The 24,203-nt window shown below is 46.2% G+C and overlaps 1 protein-coding gene across 1 annotated transcript in view; it reads left to right on the top strand.

Moving 5' to 3' along the window:
* znrf2b (zinc and ring finger 2b) overlaps positions 1-24,203 on the top strand; it is a 204,294-nt gene that overhangs the window by 162,464 nt on the left and 17,627 nt on the right. The window contains exon 3 of the mRNA XM_070879832.1: positions 23,682-23,787. Coding sequence (XP_070735933.1) covers positions 23,682-23,787 — 106 coding nt within the window. The remainder of the gene's footprint in view (positions 1-23,681; positions 23,788-24,203) is intronic.

Raw genomic sequence — 24,203 nt, 5'->3', positions numbered from 1 at the left:
TATGCCTCTCTACAATGCCAATGATCGCCATTATTTGAAGTCAGTATAATTTTCTCTGGTGATTAGTTTGAATGTCGCCAATGGAATAGTCATTCCAACCCACGGGCGGCCATAGTATGTGGTCCAGGCAACGTAGTCCTGCACCACATCCTGATGTCTCAAGTTCCCCATTGCTGAATTGCTTCTGCGTCTCCTCCCAGCCACCTAGGAAGTCCCCTCTCCTCAATGTAGTTCCAAACTCTTGCTTCTCGCCCTTCTCTATACTAAGTAGGGTTAGCAGCCCTCCAGGATTGTTCTGGAAACCCCAAGGGAAAAAAAGGCTGTTTAACCAGGTGGAGTGGTTGGGGATTGGAGGTCATGTGATGAAACCTCCAGGAATAGGTCCAACCAGCATTGACAACCCTAATACTAAAGTGTAAGGGAAGCGTAGGGAGATCTCTTTCTCTTCAAAGTTCTCCATCAATGTCTACCTTAATAAAATATGTGGTAACACATTTGTTGCTATTGGACAGCAGCCTTGTGAAACCCACCATCCAGGACTCGATCGCTCCTCCCCTCCAAGCCGTTGCATGGTGCCCATTGCAAGGATGCAACATAAAGCAACTCCAATGTTGACCAGTGGTTTTGGTCCACCCAAGTAGAACATCGGGAACCGCCCGATGACAGAAAGACACGGCCGGCATGTGTAGCTATGCACTAAGCCGGAAGGGAGCTTTCCGTGTTCACACAGCTCTGGATTAGAAATAAGTTTTGGTAAACGTGGTTAAAATGCAGGTGCACCAGAGCCTCGGGCAACTTCATCACAACACAGCAGGGCCCTCAGTCAAGACTTAGCAAGCTCCTAATCCATTTACATCCAGCTGATGCTTTGTCAACAAGCTCGGAGTAAACCACCGTTTTCTTGGCCAATCTCAAAACCAGTAATTCTGGAATTGTTGTCTATTTGATATGTACATGAAGGCTGAACAAGTCTAACACAAAGAGTCTCCAGTTGTTGCCAGAAGACTCCAAATATTGTTGATATTTTATAAATATCAGGGGCCATTTCTGGGCAAATCCCAATGCCCAGATATGGGATATGGGATAGTTTTCAGAAATAATTGACAAATCACCCAATCCTGAGACTAGTCTGTGATTAACTTATACTGTGCTGTTGTTATTACAACCCCGCAAAATGCCCTAATCGACAGAAAATCCAGTGGCATATAGTGAAAGGAAGACCTGCATTTATAGAGCACCTTTCACGAACTCAGGATGTCTCAAAGCGCTTTTCAATCAATTAATAACTTTTGAAGTATAGTCACTATTGTAATGTATGAAATGTAGCAGCTAATTTGCCCACAGCCAAGTCCCATAAACAGCAATGAGATAAATGACCAGATAATCTGTTAGTTGAATTCCCTTGTTCCTCTTTGAAATAGTACCATGGGATCTTTTACATCCACCTGAGAGGGCAACAGGGCCTCTGTTTAACATCTCATCTGAAAGTCGGCACCTCTGAAGGTGCAACCCTGTTTTTTTGAGAATGGTAATAAGAGCATCTTAATTTTCAGCATTCAGTTGTGACGTATCATGATTGAAATGAGGGAGATATTGTTGGCTGCAGCCCCAAAACATTGAGTCATGGTCTGGGAAACCCAGATTTGAAGCCAATGTTTTGTTGATGTTTGTACTCTGGTTTTCTCAGGTGAAGGGGCTGGGGCTGGAACTGGAGCTCAGCAGGGGTCAGGGGTGGGGCAGGAGCTGGAAAAGGGGCTGTTGACTGGGGGACTGGGACTGAGGTAGGGGCAGGCCTGGTGCCTAGATTACATACATATCTGGGCAAATCATGCGAAGGGGGAAAGGAAAAGGAAAACCGGCCTAAGTGGCAGGCTTCTTGTTCTGTGCATTTGATCTTGGGATGTGGGTGACATCACATCTCTGGTTGCCCTGAGCCAATCACGTAGTGCGGGACTGGAGTCACATGTAGGCCAGACCTAGTTAGGATTGCAAATTCCACTGCTTGAAGGACATTAGTGACATTAGTAAACCATTTTAGGGTTTTACAACAGTTGGGCAGCTGAATGGTGGCTCCTGATGTGTTGATGGCGAGAAGGCCGTTGGGCAGTAACATCTCGCCCTATCACTATGTAGGAGAGAAGTTGATAGAGGGGTTTAATTGTGTGTGTGATGGGAATAGGGGTGGTTAGTATTTACGGATGAAAATTATAATAAACATTCTGGGATATTTCAGGAACCCTCTGTCATGTATGTAACCATCATGCAACGGTAATCTTCATGTAACTGTAACCTTCATGCAACTCCTGTACACTGTACTTATACCCTAGAAATGCACACCCTGACCACAGGGGGTGAATTTGTGGGAGACACTCCTCACCTGGGTTACCAGGTATAAAAGGGGAGGTCCCACCCAGGGTCAGCACTCCTTGGTCCTGGGAATAAAGGTTAAGGTCACGTAGTGACTGTGTCTGCAGTACAGGCCTCGTGTGAGTTTGTATAAGGTGCAGGGACACCACATTTGGCGACGAGAAACGGGAATCACCGAACCACGAGGATGGCCACTGGTAGCACAGAGGAACGTTACTGTGTGGGTGAGGACTGGGACGACTTCGTGGAAAGACTCCAGCAGAGCTTTGTCACGAAGGACTGGCTGGGAACGACAGCGGCTGACAAACAGAGGGCGCATCTAATGAACAGCTGCAGACCACAGACGTATGCGCTGATGAAAGACCTGCTCGCACCCCAAAAGTCAGCAGATAAGTCCTTTGAAGAGCTCAGCCAGCTGATCAGTGAGCATCTCAAGCCGGCGAGTAGCGTACACATGGTCCAGCACCGGTTCTACACACAACGGCGTCGGGAGGGACAATACATCTCGAACTTCGTTGCGGACCTGCGGTGCTTGGCCAGTCTCTAAGTTCACAGACACCCTCAGGGGGGAGATGTTCAGGCACTTTTTCATTGAGGGCATTAATCATGCCGGGATTTTCAGGAAGCTCATAGAGGCCAAGGACTTGACTTTAGAAGGGGCGGCGTTGATAGCTCAGACCTTCATGGTAGGGGAAGAGGAGACCAAGCTAATTTACGTGTGCAGCCCTGGTCCCAACGTGGCGATGGACCAGGGAGTTAACATTGTGAACGCGGCTAGGGACCCTGCAGGCAGGCAAGGGCATTTCGAAACCGCCCAGGCAGCAACAGACTCTAGGGCGGGCCCGCAAAAGGGACAATGGAAAGGGGATCGGCAATTCACGCCATCACGAGGAACAATGCGTCCCGCGATGGGACCATTAACACCCACCATCAGAGTGCTTAGAAACAACCAAATGGGCAATTAGAGAGGAATGCCTGGTAACAGTCCCTTTGTCAACAACAATCTCAGCTCATGCTGGAGGTGCAGGGGTAGACATACTTCGAAAAGCTGCAAGTTTCAGCAATATACCTGTGGGATTTGTAACGACAGTGGACACTTGGCCAGGATGTGCAAAAAGACTGTGGCATGGCTATTCTGCGAGACAGAGGAACCAGACGAGGAGTCTGCAATGCAGGATGATGTCTGGGGAAAAGCCACGGATGCTGAAGTTCAGCGGGTTCACGTGGCTGACGTCCACAGCTCATAGACTAAAATGCCACCCATGATGATGAAAGTTTTATTGAATGGCATCCCGGTGTGCTTGCAGCTGGATACGGGAGCTAGTCAGTCACTTATGAGCGCCCAGCAATTTGAGAGACTATGGCCACACAGAGCTAGCAGGCTCAAACTGGAATGCATTGACACGCAGCTACGGATGTACACCAAAGAGATCATCCCAGTGCTGGGCAGTGCAAATTTGGTGGTAACACATAATGGATCACAGAACCGGCTGCCACTCTGGATCGTCCCAGGAAATGGCCCCGCGCTCTTGGGGAGGAGTTGGCGAGCTGAGATGAATTGGAAATGGGGGGATGTGCACGCCATTTCATCTGTGGAGCGAAGTACATGGTCACAGGTCCTACAAAAATTCGGGTCACTGTTTCAACCTGGTGTCAGAATGTTCAAGGGCACTAAAGTAGTGATACGTATCACTCCAGACGCCAGACCAGTGCACCACAAAGCCAGAGCGGTGCTGTATGTGATGCGTGAGAAAATTGAAAGTGAATTGGACAGGCTGTTCAGAGAGTGCATAATTTCGGCCGTTGAATTCAGCGACTGGGCAATTCCCATCATTCCCGTCCTTAAAGCAGATGGCTCGGTCAGGATTTGTGGCGACTACAAAGCCATCATCAACCGAGTGTTGCTGCAAGACCAATACCCACTCCCGAGAGCGGAGGACCTTTTTGCCACGCTGGCAGGTGGAAAGCTGTTCACGAAGCTGGACCTCACCGGCCTACATGACTCAGGAACTGGCTGACGATTCCAAGCTTCTGACCACCATCACGACGCACAAGGGATTATTTATCTCCAACAGGTGTCCGTTTGGCATTCGTTCGGCAGCAGCTATCTTTCAGCGGAACATGGAAAGCTTGCTCAAATCCATTCCTGGAACAATCGTATTCCAAGACGACATCCTTATGACTGGTCGAGACACCGAGGAACGCCTCCACAACCTGGAGGAGGTGCTACGCCGACTGGACCGGATAGGCTTGCGGCTGAAAAAGGCCAAGTGTGTGTTTTTGGCCCCAGAGGTCGAGTTTTTGGGCAGGAGGGTTGCCGCAGACAGGATCCGGCCCACTGAATCAAAAATGGAGGCGATCCGTCGGGCGCCCAGGCCCGGCAACACGTCGGAGTTACGATCATTCCCAGGACTTTTGAACTATTTCGGGAACTTTCTGCCGAACTTGAGCACATTGCTGGAGCCGTTTCACATGCTCCTGCGTAAAGGTTGTGAATGGCTTTGGGGGGACGTTCAAGAACGGGCTTTCAATAAGGCGAGGAATCTGCTGTGTTCCAACAAACTGTTGACTTTGTATGACCCCTGTAAAAAACTGGTTTTAACGTCCTACGGGGTTGGGTGTGTGTTGCAGCAGGGTAATGACGACGGCCGACTCCAACCGGTGGCTTATGCCTCCAGGTCGCTCTCCCAGGCAGAACGTGGATACGGCATGGTCGAAAAGGAAGCACTCGCTTGTGTTTACGGTGTGAAAAAGATGCACCAGTACCTTTTCGGTAGACGGTTCGAGCTAGAAACGAACTACAAGCCGTTAACATCCCTGTTGTCCGACAGCAAAGCTGTCAATGCCAATGCGTCAGCTCACATACAGCGATGGGCTCTCACGCTAGCTGCGTATGACTACACCATACGGCACCGGCCAGGCACTGAAAATTGCGCTGATGCACTCAGCAGGCTCCCACTAGCCACCACCGAGGGGATAGCGGAGCAAAGCGCTGAGATGGTCATGGCCGTTGAGGCTTTTGACACCGCAGGCTCCCCCATCACAGCCTGACAGATCAAACTCTGGACCAACAGAGACCCCCTCCTATCTATGATAAAGAAATGTGTCCTGACTGGGGATTGGGCGCCCACACACAGGGCGTGCCCCGAGGAGGTCCGACCGTTTCAGAGACGGATGGTTGAGCTCTCCATCCAAGCCGACTGCCTGGTATGGGGCAGTCGTGTGCTCATGCCCCAGAAAGGCAGGGAAGCATTCATCAAGGAACTCCAGAGCGAGCACCCTGACATCGTTAATGAAGGCCATTGCCCGGTCACATGTATGGTGGCTGGGGATTGACTCAGACCTGGAACACTGGGTTCGCAGGTGCACGACGTGTGCCCAGCTGGGCAATGGCCCCATGGAGGCCCCACTCAGCCCGTGGCCCTAGCCCACCAGGCCATGGTCACGTATTCACGTAGACTATGCGGGCCCGTTCATGGGGAAAATGTTCCTGATTGTTGCCAATGCATACTCTAAATGGATTGAGTGCATCATATTAAACTCGTACATGACATCCATCACCGTGGAGAGTCTGTGTATGGTTTTCGTGACCCACGGCTTGCCGGACATCCTGGTCAGCGACATTGGCCCGTGTTTCATCAGCCATGAATTCCAGGAATTTATGTCGGGCAATGGTATCAAACATGTCCAGACAGCGCCGTTCAAGCCGGCTTCCAATGGCCAGGCGTAACGTGCGGTCCAAGTCATAAACCAGGGCATGCTACACATCCAAAGACCCTCCCTTCAGTACCGCCTATCGCACCTCCTGCTGGCCTACAGGTCCCGCCCGCACTCGCTCTCGGGAGTCCCGCCAGCGGAACTCCTCATGAAACGCACGCTTAAAACGCGGCTGTCCCTCATTCACCCAGCCCTGGCAGACATTGTTGAGGGCAAGCGCCAGTCCCAAACCGAGTTCCATGTTCGAAACTCAAGGGGGAGGTGTATCGAAATGGATGACCTGGTATTTGTTCTTAACCATGCTTTGGGACCCAAGTGGCTTGAGGGCACAGTAATTGGCAAGGAAGGGAATAGGGTCATAGTGGTCAGACTAAACAATGGGCAGATATGCCGCAAACACTTGGAACAAGTAAAAAAAAAGGTTCAGCACAGACACGGAGGAACCTGAAGAAGAGCATGAGATGTCACCCACACCACTGCCAGTGGACGAGCAACAAGGACAGTCCACAGCATGCACAGTCCCTGCAGCCAGCCCGGACAGGCCGGAATCACCTCAGGTGACAAAGACGCATGCCGAGGCTCAGCCACCAGAGCCACAACTGCAGCGCTCCATGAGAGAGCATCGATCACCTGAAAGACTTGACCTTTGACACAAAAAGACTAAAGGGGGGAGGTGATGTCATGTATGTAACCATCATGCAACGGTAATCTTCATGTAACTAACCTTCATGCAACTGCTGTACACTGTACTTATACCCTAGTAATGCACACCCTGACCACAGGGGGTGAACTTGTGGGAGACACTCCTCACCTGGGTTTCCAGGTATAAAAGGGGAGGTCCCACCCAGGGTCAGCGCTCCTTGGTCCTGGGAATAAAGGTTAAGGTCACATAGTGACTGTGTCTGCAGTACATGCATCGTGTGAGTTTGTAGTAAGGTGCAGGGACACCACACTCTCTGCCTGGCTGCAGCCAGAAGTATATTTGATTACATTTGTTTATACAGACAGTAAGCACACAGCATCATGTAATACTGTACACTTGTAATCTGAACAATCTGACTTGGCTCTCGCACAAAGCGAGGCTGTGGAGCAGGCTTTGAGGTGATGTAAGTCTCCTCATGAGGACGGAAAACCCAGGTCATAATCCTCAAGTGCAATAAGTAAATTCACAACCCCAAGAGGCTTCAGCTGCTATTTATTCTGGCACAGTTTTGCATTCACATTATGGTGCAATGCTGTTGCATGTCCGTACTGCTGTACGCAGTGGCCATTTTGAAATGTTTGCAAATACCAGCGAGATTAACCTGCCTCTGACCTCAATAAGACGCTTGATATCTCTCTCTCTCTTGATTCTGTGTGGCATAGAGATGTTCAGAGAAATATCTTTATGCAGTCGGGTCATGGACTGCTTTTCCACAGGGAATAGTTGTAGCCGAGACCATTACACTTTCAAGGGAAATATGGATAAATATAAAAAGCAAATGGATGATATCAGAACTGAGAGGATATACTTATCAGAATGGCTAAACATGCTGGGACTCTTTTCTCTTGGAAAGAGATGACTGAGGAGTCTAATGGAAAACATAAGAACATAAGAAATAGGAGCAGGAGTAGGCCATTTGATCTCTCGAGCCTGCTCCGCCATTTAATAAGATCATGGCTGATGTGATCATGGACTCAGCTCCACTTCTTTGCCCGCTCCCCATAACCCTTTATTACCTTATCGCTCAAAGGTTTGTCTATCTCCGCTTTAAATATATTCAATGACCCAGCCTCCACAGCTCTCTGGAGCAGAGAATTCCACAGATTTACAACCCTCTGAGAGAAGAAATTCCTCCTCATCTCAGTTTTAAATGGGCGGCCCCTTATTCTGAGACTATGCCCCCGAGTTTTAGTTTCCCCAATGAGTGGAAATATCCTCTCTGCATCCATCCTGTCGAGCCCCCTCATTATCTTATATGTTTCGATAAGATCGCCTCTCATTCTTCTGAGCTCCAATGAGTATCTTCATATGTCAACCCCCTCATCTCTGGAATCAACCTAGTGAACCTTCTCTGAACAGCCTCCAATGCAAGTATATCCTTCCTTAAATACGGAGACCAAAACTGTACACAGTACTCTAGGTGTGGCCTCACCAATACTCTGTATAGTTGTAGCAGGACTTCTCTGCTTTTATACTCTATCCCCCTTGCAATAAAGGCCAACATTCCATTTGCCTTCCTGATTACTTGCTGCACCTGCATACTAACATTTTGTATTTCATGCACAAGGACCCCCAGGTCCCTCTGTACTGCAGCACTTTGCAATTTTTCTTCATTTAAATTATAATTTGCTTTTCTATTTTTCCTGCCAAAGTGGATAACCTCACATTTTCCCACATTGTACTCCATCTGCCAAATTTTTGCCCACTCACTTAGCCTGTCTATATCCCTTTGCAGATTGTTTGTGTCCTCCACACAATTTGCTTTCCCACCCATCTTTGTATCATCAGCAAATTTGGCTACATTACACTCCGTCCCTTCATCCAAGTCATTAATATAGATGGAGTGGAGGGTAGCCAATGTAACCCCATTTTTTAAAAAAGGAGGGAGAAAGAAAACAGGGAATTATAGACCGGTCAGCCTGACATCGGTAAAATGATGGAATCAATTATTAAGAATGCCATAGCAGTGCATTTGGAAAGAGGTGACATGATAGGTCCATGTCAGCATGGATTTGTGAAAGGGAAATCATGCTTGACAAATCTTCTGGAATTTTTTGAGGATGTTTCCAGTAGAGTGGACAAGGGAGAACCAGTTGATATGGTGTATTTGGACTTTCAGAAGGCTTTCAACAAGGTCCCACACAAGAGATTAATGTGCAAAGTTAAAGCACATGGGATTGGGGGTAGTGTGCTGACGTGGATTGAGAACTGGTTGGCAGACAGGAAGCAAAGAGTAGGAGTAAATGAGTACTTTTCAGAATGGCAGGCAGTGACTAGTGGGGTACCGCAAGGTTCTGTGCTGGGGCCCCAGCTGTTTACATTGTACATTAATGATTTAGACGAGGGGATTAAATGTAGTATCTCCAAATTTGCGGATGACACTAAGTTGAGTGGCAGTGTGAGCTGTGGGGAGGATGCTATGAGGCTGCAGAGTGACTTGGATAGGTTAGGTGAGTGGGCAAATGCATGGCAGATGAAGTATAATGTGGATAAATGTGAGGTTATCCACTTTGGTGATAAAAACAGAGAGACAGACTATTATCTGAATGGTGACAGATTAGGAAAAGGGGAGGTGCAACGAGACCTGGGTGTCATGGTACATCAGTCATTGAAGGTTGGCATACAGGTACAGCAGGCGGTTAAGAAACCAAATGGCATGTTGGCCTTCATAGCGAGGGGATTTGAGTACAGGGGCAGGGAGGTGTTACTACAGTTGTACAGGGCCTTGGTGAGGCCACATCTGGAGTATTGTGTACAGTTTTGGTCTCCTAACTTGAGGAAGGACATTCTTGCTATTGAGGGAGTACAGCGAAGGTTCACCACACTGATTCCCAGGATGGCGGGACTGACATATCAAGAAAGACTGGATCAACTGGGCTTGTATTCACTGGAGTTCAGAAGAATGAGCGGGATCTCATAGAAACATTTAAAATTCTGACGGGTTTAGACAGGTTGTACGCAGGAAGAATGTTCCCCATGTTGGAGAAGTCCAGAATCAGGGGTTCACAGTCTAAGGATAAGGGGTAAGCCATTTAGGACTGAGATGAGGAGAAACTTCTTCACCCAGAGAGTGGTGAACCTGTGGAATTCTCTACCACAGAAAGTTGTTGAGGCCAATTCACTAAATATATTCAAAAAGGAGTTAGATGTAGTCCGTACTACTAGGGGGATCAAGGGGCATGGCGAGAGGGCAGGAATGGGGTACTGAAGTTGCATGTTCAGCCATGAACTCATTGAATGGCGGTGCGGGCTCGAAGGGCCGAATGGCCTACTCCTGCACCTATTTTCTATGTTTCTATGTAAATAGTTGAGGCCCCAGCACCGATCCCTGCGGCACCCCACTAGTTACTGTTTGCCAACCAAAAAATTACCCATTTATTCCGACTTTTAACTTGTGCAGTAACCTTTTATTTGGCACCTTATTGAATGCCTTCTGTAAATCCAAATACACCACATCCACTGATTCCTCCTTTATCCACCCTGCACGTTACGTCCTCAAAGAACTCCAATAATTTTGTCAATCACGATTTCCTTTTTATAAAACCATGCTGAATCTGCTTGATTGAATTTTGCTTTTCCAAATGTCCTGCTACTCTTTCCTTAATAATGGACTCCAACATTTGGATTTATGAAGGGGTTTGATTGAGTAGATGTAGAGACGCCTGGACAAATGGTCCGGAGTTGTGAGTTCACTACGGCAGCTTGGGAATTTAAATTTAATTAAATAAAATCGGGAATAAAAAGGTAGTATCAGCAATGGTGACCATGAAACTGCCAAATTGCCTTAAAAACCCATCGGGTTGACTAATGTGCTTTAAAGAAGGAAATCAGCCGTCCTTGCCCTGTCTGGCTTTATATGTGACACCAGACCCACAGTAATGTGGTTGACTCATAACAGCCCTCTGAAATGGTCTAGCAAGCCACTCAGTTGTATTCAAGAAGGGCAATTTCTCTTTCTCGAGAGCAATTAAGGATGGGCAATAAATGCTGGCCTTGCCAATGTTGCACACAGCTCGTGAATAAATAAAGGGGATGTTTCCACTTGTGAGGGAGACCATAACTAGCAGTGATAAATATAAGATAGTCATTAATAAATTCAATAAGGAGAAACTTCTTTACCCAGAGAGTGATTACAACGTGGAACTTGCTACCACTAGGCGTGCACATGAGGGAGAAAGGAATAGAAGGTTATGGTGATGGGGTTAGATGGAGAGGGGCAAGAGGAGGCTCATGTGGAGACAGCGTAGACAGTTGGGCCAAGCCTGTTTCTGTGCTGTAATTTCTATTCTCCCATATTACTGCGATTAAGGGCCATTGGACTGAACTGAATGCCCTCCAAGTCAAAGATAGACCCGTTTAAACGATTACTTTATGTTACACAGTGTTGAAGGAATTATACAGGACTATGACATTTATAGCCCTGTTGGACCATGACCTCAATGAGAGAGATTAGAGTCCTGCAGAATGTGATGTGCTTTTTACTACCACATACAGACAGTGATTGTGCCACCTATGGGTTTATTTATAATTACGTTGACCTTGAAACGGGTGCTTTTAAAAAAAAAAGTACTGCAGTGTTGGATTTAAGTCACAACCAAGTCTGCTGCATCGAAGTCCAAGTTAGCAGGTTCCATCTGCTGGCCTGAGGAGGCATCAGATAGGCCCTTTTCCGAGAAGGGGGAGTTTTTGTGCTGATTAGATTAGAATAAGAGTGCTGAGGAATGGAATATTTCTTTCCCCGTTAGCATCGTACGGAGTCAGCCTAGAACTGATATAATCAAGCCTCGTGGTGTTGTTCAGTCTTCAGTCTTCTCTTGTACATTACTCACTGTTAACACATCTTCCATGTGATCGACAACAACTTGCATTTATATAGTGCCTTTAACATTGTAGAACGCCCCAAGGCACTTCACAGGAGCGTAATCAGACAAAACCTGACACCAGGCCACCGAAGGAGATATTGGGCCTGGTCATCAAAAAGCTTGGTCAAGGAGGCAGCTTTTAAGGAGCGTATTAAAGCAGGCAGAGAGGATTATGGAGGGAATTCCAAAGCTTAGAGCCCAAGCAGCTGAAGGCACGGCAGCCAATGGTGGGGCCAAGGAAGTGGGGGTGGACAAGAAGCCAGAATTGGAGGAATGCCGAGTTCCGGGAGGGCTGGGGGAAGTTACAGAGATAGGGAGGGTCAAGGCCACAGAGGAATTCAAACAGAATTTGAGCACTCCCAATTGCATGCGAGCATTATTTCTATTTCCCACAGCCACTCCCATGAGCGAGCCTGCCCAAATATTGATGAATTTGCTGGCAGGTTTGTATTACGGGCTGTTGTCCATGGGGAAACTCTCACTAATTTAGGAATCGCAGACCCATACAAGAAAGAACACTTGAATCTCATCAGTCTTGGCTGGATTCATTTCAGACTCTGATCCCAGGAAGGTTCTACCTTCTGCACCTTACCCAGTTCTCTGAGCATTAGCACAGTTGGACTAACCATAATAGCCTGATGAGCCCAACATTCAGAAGCTATCATTAAGGAAGAAATAGCGGGACATCTAGATAGGAATAGTGCAATCAAGCAGACGCAACATGGATTCATGAAGGGGAAATCATGTTTAACTAATTTACTGGAATTCTTTGAGGATATAACGAGCATGGTGGATTAAGGTGTACCGATGGATGTGGTGTATTTAGATTTCCAAAAGGCATTCTATAAGGTGCCACACAAAAGTTTACTGCAGAAGATAAAGATACGCGGAGTCAGAGGAAATGTATTAGCATGGATAGAGAATTGGCTGGCTAACAGAAAGCAGAGAGTCGGGATAAATGGGTCTTTTTCGGCATGGAAATCGGTGGTTAGTGGTGTGCCACAGGGATCAGTGCTGGGACCACAACTGTTTACAATATACATAGATGACCTGGAAGAGGGGACAGAGTGTAGTGTAATAAAATTTGCAGATGACACAAAGATTAGTGGGAAAGCGGGTTGTGTAGAGGACACAGAGAGGCTGCAAAGAGATTTAGATAGGTTAAGCGAATGGGCTAAGGTTTGGCAGATGGAATACAATGTCGGAAAATGTGAGGTCATCCACCTTGGAAAAAAATAACAGTAAAAGGGAATATTATTTGAATGGGGAGAAATTACAACATGCTGCAGTGCAGAGGGACCTGGGGGTCCTTGTGCGTGAATCCCAAAAAGTTAGTTTACAGGTGCAGCAGGTAATCAGGAAGGTGAATGGAATGTTGGCCTTCATTGCGAGAGGGATGGAGTACAAAAGCAGGGAGGTCCTGCTGCAACTGTACAGGGTATTGGTGAGACCGCACCTGGAGTACTGCGTGCAGTTTTGGTCACCTTACTTAAGGAAGGATATACTAGCTTTGGAGGGGGTACAGAGACGATTCACTCGGCTGATTCCGGAGATGAGGGGGTTACCTTATGATGATAGATTGAGTATACTGGGTCTTTACTCGTTGGAGTTCAGAAGGATGAGGGGTGATCTTATAGAAACATTTAACATAATGAAAGGGATAGACAAGATAGAGGTAGAGAGGTTGTTTCCACTGGTCGGGGAGACTAGAACTAGGGGGCACAGCCTCAAAATACAGGGGAGCCAATTTAAAACCGAGTTGAGAAGGAATTTCTTCTCCCAGAGGGTTGTGAATCTGTGGAATTTTCTGCCCAGGGAAGCAGTTGAGGCTAGCTCATTGAATGTATTCAAATCACAGATAGATTTATTTTTAACCAATAAGGGAATTAAGGGTTATGGGGAGCGGGCGGGTAAGTGGAGCTGAGTCCACGGCCAGATCAGCCATGATCTTGTTGAGTGGCGGAGCAGGCTCGAGGGGCTAGATGGCCTACTCCTGTTTCTAATTCTTATGTTCTATGTTCTAACTCGGACTTGTGCCCATGTAGAGGGTTGCATATGCTTGACTGCGCCCTCAAGTGGGCAGCTAAAGCACCTGCAGTCAGGAAGATGTTGGATCAAATAGCAGAAAATGCTGGAAGCGTTCAGCAAGGTATCTGTGAAAAGAAGTGAGAGGTTAACATTTCAGACACTGCCCCCCATCAGTACCAGAAAACATTACAGATGAACAGCTTATAAAAAGAAACCAAGTTCGCGAAAGAGGTGTAAACATATCATAGAACCATAGAAACATAGAAAATAGGTGCAGGAGCAGGCCATTCGGCCCTTCGAGCCTGCAAGGCATTCAATGAGTTCATGGCTGAACATGCAACTTCAGTACCCCATTCCTGCTTTCTCGCCATACCCCTTGATCCCCCTAGTAGTAAGGACTACATCTAACTCCTTTTTGAATATATTTAGTGAATTGGCCTCAACAACTTTCTGTGGTAGAGAATGCCACAGGTTCACCACTCTCTGGGTGAAGAAGTTTCTCCTCATCTCGGTCCTAAATGGCTTACCCCTTATCCTTAGACTGTGACCCCTGGTTCTGGACTTCCCCAACATTGGGAACATTCTTCCTGTATCTAACCTGTCTAACCCCGGCAGAATTTTAAACGTTTCTATGAGATCCCCTCTCATTCTTTAAAACTTCAGTTTTCCTATGTTGCTCAAAAAGTTCTTGTAATTAGCGAAAGAAAGAACCTGCTTATAGAGCCATCCGTGACCTCAGGACATCCCAAAGCACTTCACAGTTAATTAAGTGCTTTTGCAATGTTTCTGTTGTAAATTAGGAAATGTGGCAGCCAATTTGCGCACATCAAAATCCCACAATCAGCGATGTAATAATGACCAGATAATGTTTTTTTTTAGCAGTGTTGGTTGAGGGATAAATATTGGTCACAACACAGGGGAGAACTCTGCTGTTCTTCTTTGAACAGTGCCATGAGATCTTTAATGTCCACCTGAGAGGGCAGACGTGGCCTCTGTTTAATGTCTCCTCCAAAAGACGCCACCTCCGACAGTGCAGCGCTCCCTCAGCACTGCACTGGAGTGTCAGCCTTGATTCTGTGCTCGGGTCTCTGGAGTGGGACTTGACCCCTTGACCTTCTGATTGCGGGGTGAGAGTGCTACCCACTGAGCCATGGCTGGCACAGAAAAAGGAAAAGATGAGCTGTAATGTGGTTAGGTGAGAACAGAAAATGGTTAACTAAGTGATGGTAGAAGTGAGGAAACACGATGAGAGAAATTAAAGAAATATGAGACCCAGAGAGCGTGTGAAGAGTTAAAGCAGGTGAGTTAATTTGGAGAGGGGAAGTATGAAAACCTGGCAAAGCGATGCAGTCTTCAGTGGCCCAGGAGTCTGCTGGAAGAAAAATGCATGTCAGTACCTGCTGATGGTGTACTGATGGGGGAAATCCCCATCCCAAACACCCTCCTCCATCCCCAGAAGCACTGGTACACCCACTGCACTTTACCAACCCCTACTGTCAGAGAGCAAATGAGAGCTACATGGCACTGTGGACCACAGCATGGAAAGCCTATCCCACCCTTCTGCTGGAAGCAATGACTATGGCATTGATGAGCTCATGTGTAGAAGATGGGATCAAAGTTTTCTTTCCTTCTCCAATTCTGGAAAAGTTGCCAACTTGTGCATGGTGCTTTGGCAAAAATACCAAGATTTTAAATGGAGTCCTTCCAGGAACTCGATGATAGGCCCAAATATCCTTGGGGAAACCATCACCAAGGCTTGAAGTGGAGTAATCCAGAAACATTGTAAATATTTCCCCACTGATCACGTGACCATTACTATCGTTAACTCATCACTACTATCACTATCTCGCCATTACTGTCATTAACTGCTAACTTTTTTTGTTATTTTTGGGATGTGGATAACACTGGCAAGGTCAGCATTTATTGCCCATCCCTAGTTGCCCTTGAGAAGATGTTGGTGAACTATCGTCTTGAATCGCTATAGTCTGTCTGGTCAAAGTGCTCCCACAGTGCTGATGGGTAGGAGTTCCAGGATTTTGGCCAGCAACGATGAAGGAATGGCAATATATTTCCAAGTCAGGATGGTGCGTGACTTGGAGGGGAATTGGAGATGATGATGTTCCCATGAACCTGCTGCCCTTGGTCTAGGTGGTGGAGGTCGTGGATTTGGGAGGTGCTGCTGAAGAAGTCTTAGCAAGTTGCTGCAGTGCATCTTGTAGATGGTACACAGTGCAGCCACGGTGCGCCGATGGTGGAGGGAGTGAATGTTTAAACCAGTAGGGGTGCCAATCAAGCAGATTGCTTTGTCCTGTGCTATTAATAACCCACAAGGTAACAATGGACAATCGCCTTTTGCATCTCTAAATACTTGGATGATCAGCATCACTTTTAAACCTTTGACGGCCATTGCAGTGTAAGAATTTTCCAAGCACTGGCATAAACCAAGCACCTCTGACAGGAGACGAGCCATTTAAAGGCTTCACACCTCTGCCACATGCAGGGGAAAAGAAAATACTCTTCAAGTGAGCCCTAGCTCAATTAGGAATCTACACAAAGGGATCAATAATGTTCGAAACCAACTCGGCAACACGTGCACTGTTAATGTAATAGAGTTTCAAAAATCAATATGCAATATAACCACTACTTCAGTCATATTATTCTCCTTTGTAAGTTGGAGCAGTGCATTTTGGTATTGTTTCTGACAATCACACTTTGTAAGGAATTTTTAGTTTTTTAATTTCATCTCAATGTGATCATAATGTGCTTTCCAGACAGGAAGGAAAGGTAGGAAGGCAGTTTGGTGGTGAGGTACCAACATGTGCGTGCTCCCCAGAGATAAGAATGCTGATTTGCATCTGCGGCTCTCTACAGTATCTGCTTTTTGGTTCAGGTACTGAGATGGGTAAATTGGATGGAGGGGGAGGGACAGGTGGTCCGCTGGGAGAAGGTAAAAGAAAAGAGAGAATTTGCATTTATATCGTGTCTTTCATGACCTTGGGATGTTCTGAAATACTTTACAGCCATTGAAGTACTTTTGAGATGTAGTCACTCTTGTAAGCAGCCAACTACCGTGCAGCACTGACCAGAAAATCTGTTTTCTTTTTAGTGATATTGGTTGAGGAATAATTATTGATCAGGACACCAGAGAGACCTCCCCTGCTCTTATTCGAAATAGCGCTATGGGATCTTTTACGTCCACTTGAGAGTGCAGAAGTGGCCTCGATTTAATGTTTCATTCAAAAGATAGCACCTCCGACAGTACGGCGCTCTCTCAGTACTGCCCCTCCAACAGTGCAGCACTACCTCAGTACTGCCCCTCCAACAGTGCAGCACTCCCTCAGTACTGCCCCTCCAACAGTGCAGCACTCCCTCAGTACTGCCCCTTCAACAGTGCAGCACTCCCTCAGTACTGCCCCTCCAACAGTGCAGCACTCCTTCAGTACTGCCCCGCCCGACAGTGCAATTTATAATCGATACTGTTATGTAAACTTCTCACACTGCAATTGTACCGCCTCCAGTGGAGCTACCACTGCCAAGATAAGCCTGCCAAAAGTGCAGCACTCTCAGCACTGCAGTGCAGTGTCAAACTAGAATATGTGCTCAAGTCTCTGGAGTGGGGCTTGAACCCACAACTTTCTGACTCCGAGGCGAGAGGGTTACTCACTGAGCCAAGCCTTAAACAAGGGCTGGAATTTTAATCAGGAGGCGGGTTGGGAGTGGGGAGACTAGGAAGCGGTAGGGAAACCCGGGAGAATGGGTTTCTCCCAGGCCCTGTCAAATTTAACAGCAGGGGCTGATTAACTTTTCACCGGCCTGTTTCCCAGGAGAGGCTGGTCGGCTGCAGGCGGGTAGGCCTGCAGCACTAGGCCACAGCGGTGGGTGGTCGGGGGCTGGAGGAAGATCGGTGGGCAGGGAGAGAGGATCAGGGGCTGGGGGGTTGGTGGGAGGAGAGAAGCATCGGGGGATCTGAGGCTTCGGGGTCGGCGAGGCTGGGACGCTGAGTCCAGGAGTTAAGTGTAAACGCACTCACCTCCTGGATCCAGCAGTCCTCGCCCTACTTTGGCTGGTGGGCTACCCGAGGCCTGAGAAACCCGACCTCGGGTTAAATTTGAAATGCCGGTTAAATCTGGCAGGCCAGCCTCATTATAGTATTTAAATGGACGACACGCCTCCTGGCAGCGGGTTAGTTGTCTGCTCCGCCTTCATTGAAGCTGGAAGTGGACGAGTTGGAGTCAGGATTCAATTTTTAACACTTTAGCCTCCCACCTGACACCTGTTTTTTGGGGGTTAAAATTCCCCCCAAATTATCAATGGAGATCTGGAAGCAGGTCACCTGCCTATTATCTGATAGAGGATTGAGGGGGAAGAGAAAATGGAGAGAGAAAAAGGTAAAAAAAAACCATCTTTTTAAAAAAGAGCTCCAAAAGACATGTTTCAAAACGGAAATATTATTAATATTGGGGAAATCCAAAATTCTGCATTCAACCGAAGCTTTCTAATCCAATAATCCAGTTTCAAATTTAAAAACAGTGTATCATAAGATTAACTTGTTCTCAATGGTTATATTTGAGGTTTCTTGTGCTGCTCCCATACTACAACATGTAATTATGGCATCAATAATATAGTGGTTAGTTCAAAATCAGCCAGGGAACACACCCGCGCTATTAATGCAAGAGTTTCCCAATTTAATATACAAAATGACCACTATTTCAGTCAGCTGCTCAGGAGCTTCGAGCAGTGCATTGTGGTATTGTTTCCAGCTGCCTAGGCCCTAAGCTCTGGAATTCCCTCCCTCAACCTCTCATCATCTCTCTCCTCCTTTAAGTTGTTCCTTAAAACCTACCTCTTTCACCAAGCTTTTGGTCACCTTATGTGGCTCGATGTCAAATTTTGTTTTATAACACTCCTGTGAAGTACCTTGGGACATTTTACTACATTAAAGGTGCTATATAATTGCAAGCTGTTGTTGTAGTACTGAACAATAGCAGTTAGTCGAGCAGAAGTGTGTTTACATTTTTGTTTCCAACAAAGACATCTGAGATAAAAGTTTACACGTTGGATTTGCTTGTTTTAGCTGAGCTTATATGCCCTGAGCATATGTTCTTTTAAAAAAAAATGTTAATTAGACAAATTAATCTAGTGGGCATTGGTTTGCAAGTCAGAACAAGTTTGATGATGATGGTGTAGTTCACTGTTGTGTCCAGTTCTGGGCTACAGTGTCCTGTCTTGGTCACATTTGCCTGAAAAAAGATATATTTACATTGGAAGGAGTTCAGAGTGACAAGTGACCAGGACATATCCAGACCTTGGGGGGATATGTTTATCAACAAAGACACAGCCACCACACGATCCTACGTTCCGAAGCAGGCGATCAGATAAAGTCATAAAGTCATAGATAAGGAAGGGGGTTGAAGGTAATGCAGCCGTCAGTAAACCTCTTTGATTCACGTGGGGGCTAGGAAGAGAATATTGAGATTAAGCTGGTTGGGATGACAGAGTCCATGATTGGGGGAGTCATGTATGGACAGTAGAATGAATGGGTTTGATGGGCTGAATGGCCTTTTAACATGTCAAGCTTTTCTTATTTTTAATCCCACCTCACTTTGGCAGTGTTTCTAACGCGAAGATAAACCTGACTCCTGCCCTTTTGGCTTCTTCTCGCTTCTCAAGCCACAATTGTCTATCTTTATCCAAACAGGTTTTTTTCACCAGGGTGGTTCCTCTTTTGTATTTTGCAGCTCAGAGGAAATGAATGGCGGAGAAGGCTCGAGGGGCCTACTCCTGTTCCTATTTCTTATGTTCTTATTAACTCCAGCTGTGTTCAACTCAACACGTAGCAGAAATGGGAGCTTTTTGGAGTGAATGTTCCAGGACTGGTTCCCCTTTCAGTTTTGCTCAGCACACTCTGCATTTGCAAATAACCAGATTGAAGAGTGTCACTGGACAGGAGGACTGTGTGTAAGATGCTGGTTTCTTCATCATCATCATCATCATAGGCAGTCCCTCGGGGTCGAGGAAGACTTGCTTCCACTCTTAGCATGAGTTCTTAGGTGACTGTACAGTCCAATAGGAGAACCACAGTCTCTGTCACAGATGGGACAGACAGTGGTTGAAGGAAAGGTTTGCTGTACGCTCTTTCCGCTGTCTGCACTTGATTTCTGCATGCTCTCGGCGACGAGACTCGAGGAGCACAGCACCCTCCCGGATGCACTTCCTCCACTTAGAGCGGTCTTTGGCCAGAGACTCCCAGGTGTCATTGGGGATGTTGCACTTTATCTGGTTTAGCTTCTAGCAGTGCTGAAGCATTAATGTAATTGAGTACTGTCACTGCAGGCCTCGAGTCCCACATAGAGTCGGCAACTCTGGTTGGATTTATTCCTGGAGGTTTCATCATATGACCTCCCGTCTCCCACTGCCCCACTCTCACACGCCTGCCATTGGTTGCCTGACACGTTTGATCCTCCATTCTGTGCTGAATTAGCTGATCTCACTGGAGTCTGTAGTGGGTGTGTTACAATTCATGCCAGTGCCCATAAACAATGGAGGTAGAGAGAAAATAATCAGCCTGTGTAATTGGTCTTGAATTCCTATTCTGTGGTGACATCAGGGCCACTGATTTAGTGATTGAATAAGAAAAATTTATTTGTCTAAATGACTACAACCGCATATATGAAATATATACACACACATATGTGCATATAAAATATGCACTTGTGCACACACACACACATATGTGGCATACACACATGCACGTATATATGTAATATACACTACACACACCTAGATATTATATATACTGCATACACACACATACATATATACATATAAAACACACGTGTGTGTGTGTGTATATAATATATATATATATATATATACACGGCTCTAGGCACATACACACACACATCTATATCTATATCTATCTATATATCTATATATATATATATATATATAGCTCAAATATATATATATATATATACACACTGTACTCCACGTTGCCAGCGATAGATTGTTGTTATTTAAGGGTTTCAAGAGATAGGGATCAAAGGTTGGTTAATAGCATTGAGACACAGATCAGCCATGGTGTAACTGAATGGTGGGGAACAGGCTCGAGGGGTTGAATGGCCTACTCCTGTTGCTGCGATATGTCTCCACTTGTTATGGAGACACACTGTAATCGAGGGGCTTAGTCTGGGTTGTGGGCTCCAGTGATGGTGATGTACGAGGGATATGTGACTGTTACCCTGACTGCGCCCTTGAACCTCTGCATTCATTCAAAGGGCTTTTTAAAGCCAGTTAGATCAAGATGAGAGGTTTTAAAAATAAGAGACCAACAAAAACCACGTGACTTTGGGTCACTGAGCTGGAGGCGGTGAGTGTGTTTGAAGTGTAGATGTAATGGGAAGCAGTGTGTGTAACCGCTGTTAGTGGTCGCTGCTCATATTAAAATCCCTCGGTGGCAGAATTTACAACTGGACCTCTGAGTTCATCTCCGTTCACTGAGGCAGGAGGATGTGTGTGCAGTGAGAGGTGTACGGTGAGCACCTGAGCATTTACTGTAACCTAAACACCTGCCTGTGGTATACATGAAATAAGTGAGCAGTGCGACAATTGTTTCATTTTCTGATCTCCCTCCCACGCCGGGGATTGCCTTCATCGCTGCACCTCGCTATACGTTTTACTGACCCAGCCCGGCAGCATAACTGGTGAAGCAGCTGAAACCCAGTGGAAACTCATTCTAAACCAGGCCCTTGTACAGAAAGAAAGACTTGCATTTATATTGCACCTTTCACAACCACTGGACGTCTCAAAGCACTTTACAGCCACTGAAGTACTTTTTGGAGTATAGTCACTGTTGTAATGTAGGAAATGCGGCAGCCAATTTGCACAGAGCAAACGCTCACAAACAGCAACGTGATAATGACCAGATAATCTGTTTTTATTTTGTTGATTGAGGGATAAATACTGGCCAGGATACCAGGGATAACTCCCCTGCTCTTCTTTGAAGTACAGGTAGTGCCATAGGATCTTTTAGGTCCACCTGAGAGAGCAGACGGGGCCTCGGTTTAACGTCTCATCCGAAAGAGAGCTAAGAACGAGGTATGACGTCTCAAGTTGAAGCAAAGAAACTTGGATTCTGCCTTAATATTTAGGGCCTGAGATTGAGACTACAAATCAGTGAAAGCTCACTCCCAATGGCAAAATCCCAATAAAAATCCTCCTTTTAAAGTTTCTTCTTAGATATGTTGTGGTACTTGCCTTCCCATATCCTAACTCGACCCAAGCCCCATTCTCCCATCTTTCCTGTGCTCACTGACCTGCATTGGCTACTGGTCCAGCACTGCCTCAAATTTTAAATTTTCATCCTCATTTTCATCCCTCTCCCTATCTGCAAGCTCCCTACAACCCTCCTTGAACTCTGCATTCATCCAATTCTGGCCTCTTGTGCATCCCCAATTTCCTTCACACCACAATTGGCAGCTGTGCCTTCAGTCGTCTAGGCCACAAACTCTGGAATTCCCTCCCCAACCTCTCTGCCCCTCCACCTCCCTATCCTGTTTTAACACGCTCCTTAAAACCTACCTCTTTGATCAATCTTTTATTTACCTATCCTAATATCTCCTTATGTGGCTCCGTGTCAAATTTTATCTGATAATGCTCCCGTGAAGCATCTTGGGACGTTTTACTACTTTAAAGGCGCTATATAAATGGAAGTTGTTGTTGTGGTGATAGCACATTCCCAATGGAAAATTAAAAATAAAAATCATTCTTTAAAATGTCCCCTTTAAGTTCAGTACGTTAATTGATTCAGAGTCTGGTATCCTGGTTTTCTCGTAGCCGGTGAGTCACGTCCTATTGCAGAATCCTGGCAGGTTTAGTGCTGAGCATCAGTGACTCGCCGATTACATTGATCTCATTTGCTTTGCTTTCCCCGTGGCTCCTCAGGACAAAGCGGAGAGAGGCAGCCCCCTCTACTGGTGCCATTTCAGGAAGTCATTTACTGAGTTTGTGAAACAAATGCTCTGAAACCTGATCATTGCCACAGTGGCTGTGCCCTGAGCTCTTTGATCAGCCTCTTGTATACTTAACACATGCTCAATAGGGATCAATTAACGTACCAACCTTAAAGGGATTGTATTCATAAGAACATAAGAAATAGGAGCAGGAGTAGGCCATAGGGCCCCTCGAGCCTGCTCTGCCATTCAATAAGATCATGGTTGATCTGATCATGGGCTCAGCTCCACTTCCCCGCCCGCTCCCCATAACCCCTTATCGTTTAAGAAACTATCTATTTCTGTCTTAAATTTATTCAATGTCCAGTTTCCACAGCTCTCTGAGACAGCGAATTCCACAGATTCACAACCCTCTGCCCGTGGGCCCCACTGGCTCCCAATTCGGCCCGTGGAAGAATGACACAAGTGGGTCTGCTCATAAATAAAGTCCACTCTTACTATACCAGTAAATACATATAGTAAAACATTATACTGAAACCGATCTCTTCCCCTTCCACACAGACAAGTATATATCCAGAAGTACACAACCATGTGCACACACCCACATATACATTCATGCTGATAACCCATCAAGTCAGAAAAGTGCTGGCCAGCACTACCACAATCTGCAGCTGGGGGTGATCCACAAGTCAATGCCAATTGGATGCAGTCTTGTAATATGAAGAAGCCATTAGGGTGTGCTAATGGGCTTGGTGGTTATAGTTCCTGCAGAACATATCTTTATCTACTTAAGCAGCAGTCAATCCTGTATGTGCAATATGTATTAACAGGACCTTCTCCTTACACACAGTACATCTAGAGGGTTGACTCAGGACGACTTGTGTCGAACACACTTAACTGATGGTGTTTTAGCAAAGACTTCCTTTCAGAACTTTGTCACACCAACTTGCTGTTGGGCCTCTGCTGATGCAAGCTCAGAATGATATTAATGCATTGACAATCAAGAGCCTATTTGTTTGTAGTAATGTCACTTATGATTTTTTTTCTCTGCAGAGGATGTACTGAGTAAAGATACTGGAGAATGTGCAATATGCCTTGAAGAGCTGCAGCAGGGAGACACCATTGCACGCCTGCCTTGTCTATGCATCTACCATAAAGGGTAAGTTGGCCGAGGAGCCGAGATTGTTGCTGCAGTGCATGCCTTTGAATGCCAAGGGCTCTTGCACCCAAGGAGGAGACTTCTGATCGAAATCCTGATAACTCTCTCAATACTGTATTGACAAAATCTTCCAACATGCAGCAGCGATGGCCTTTGAGTATCACCAGTGTACTTTGGAACATTTTGAGCAGGTCATTTCAAGAGATCACTGCGTAAATGGTTAAATTCACTGAAATATTCACTGGCTCCCAACTCACTGTGTCCAAGAAAGTTCAGATTCGTAATCCTTAATAGTGGGGTTGTTTTCATACAGTCACTGAGCAGTAAAGGATAGTTAGCTCCTTGACGGAATGGACGAGGATAATTTCACAGGCAAATCACAGTTGCCAACTCTGGTTGGCCGTATTCCTGGAGGT

This window comes from Pristiophorus japonicus, chromosome 5 (assembly GCF_044704955.1).
Source record: "Pristiophorus japonicus isolate sPriJap1 chromosome 5, sPriJap1.hap1, whole genome shotgun sequence".
Classification (NCBI taxonomy): domain Eukaryota; kingdom Metazoa; phylum Chordata; class Chondrichthyes; family Pristiophoridae; genus Pristiophorus; species Pristiophorus japonicus.
The sequence above is the reverse complement of the archived record's forward strand: the minus strand, read 5'-3'. Positions and strand labels throughout refer to the sequence as shown.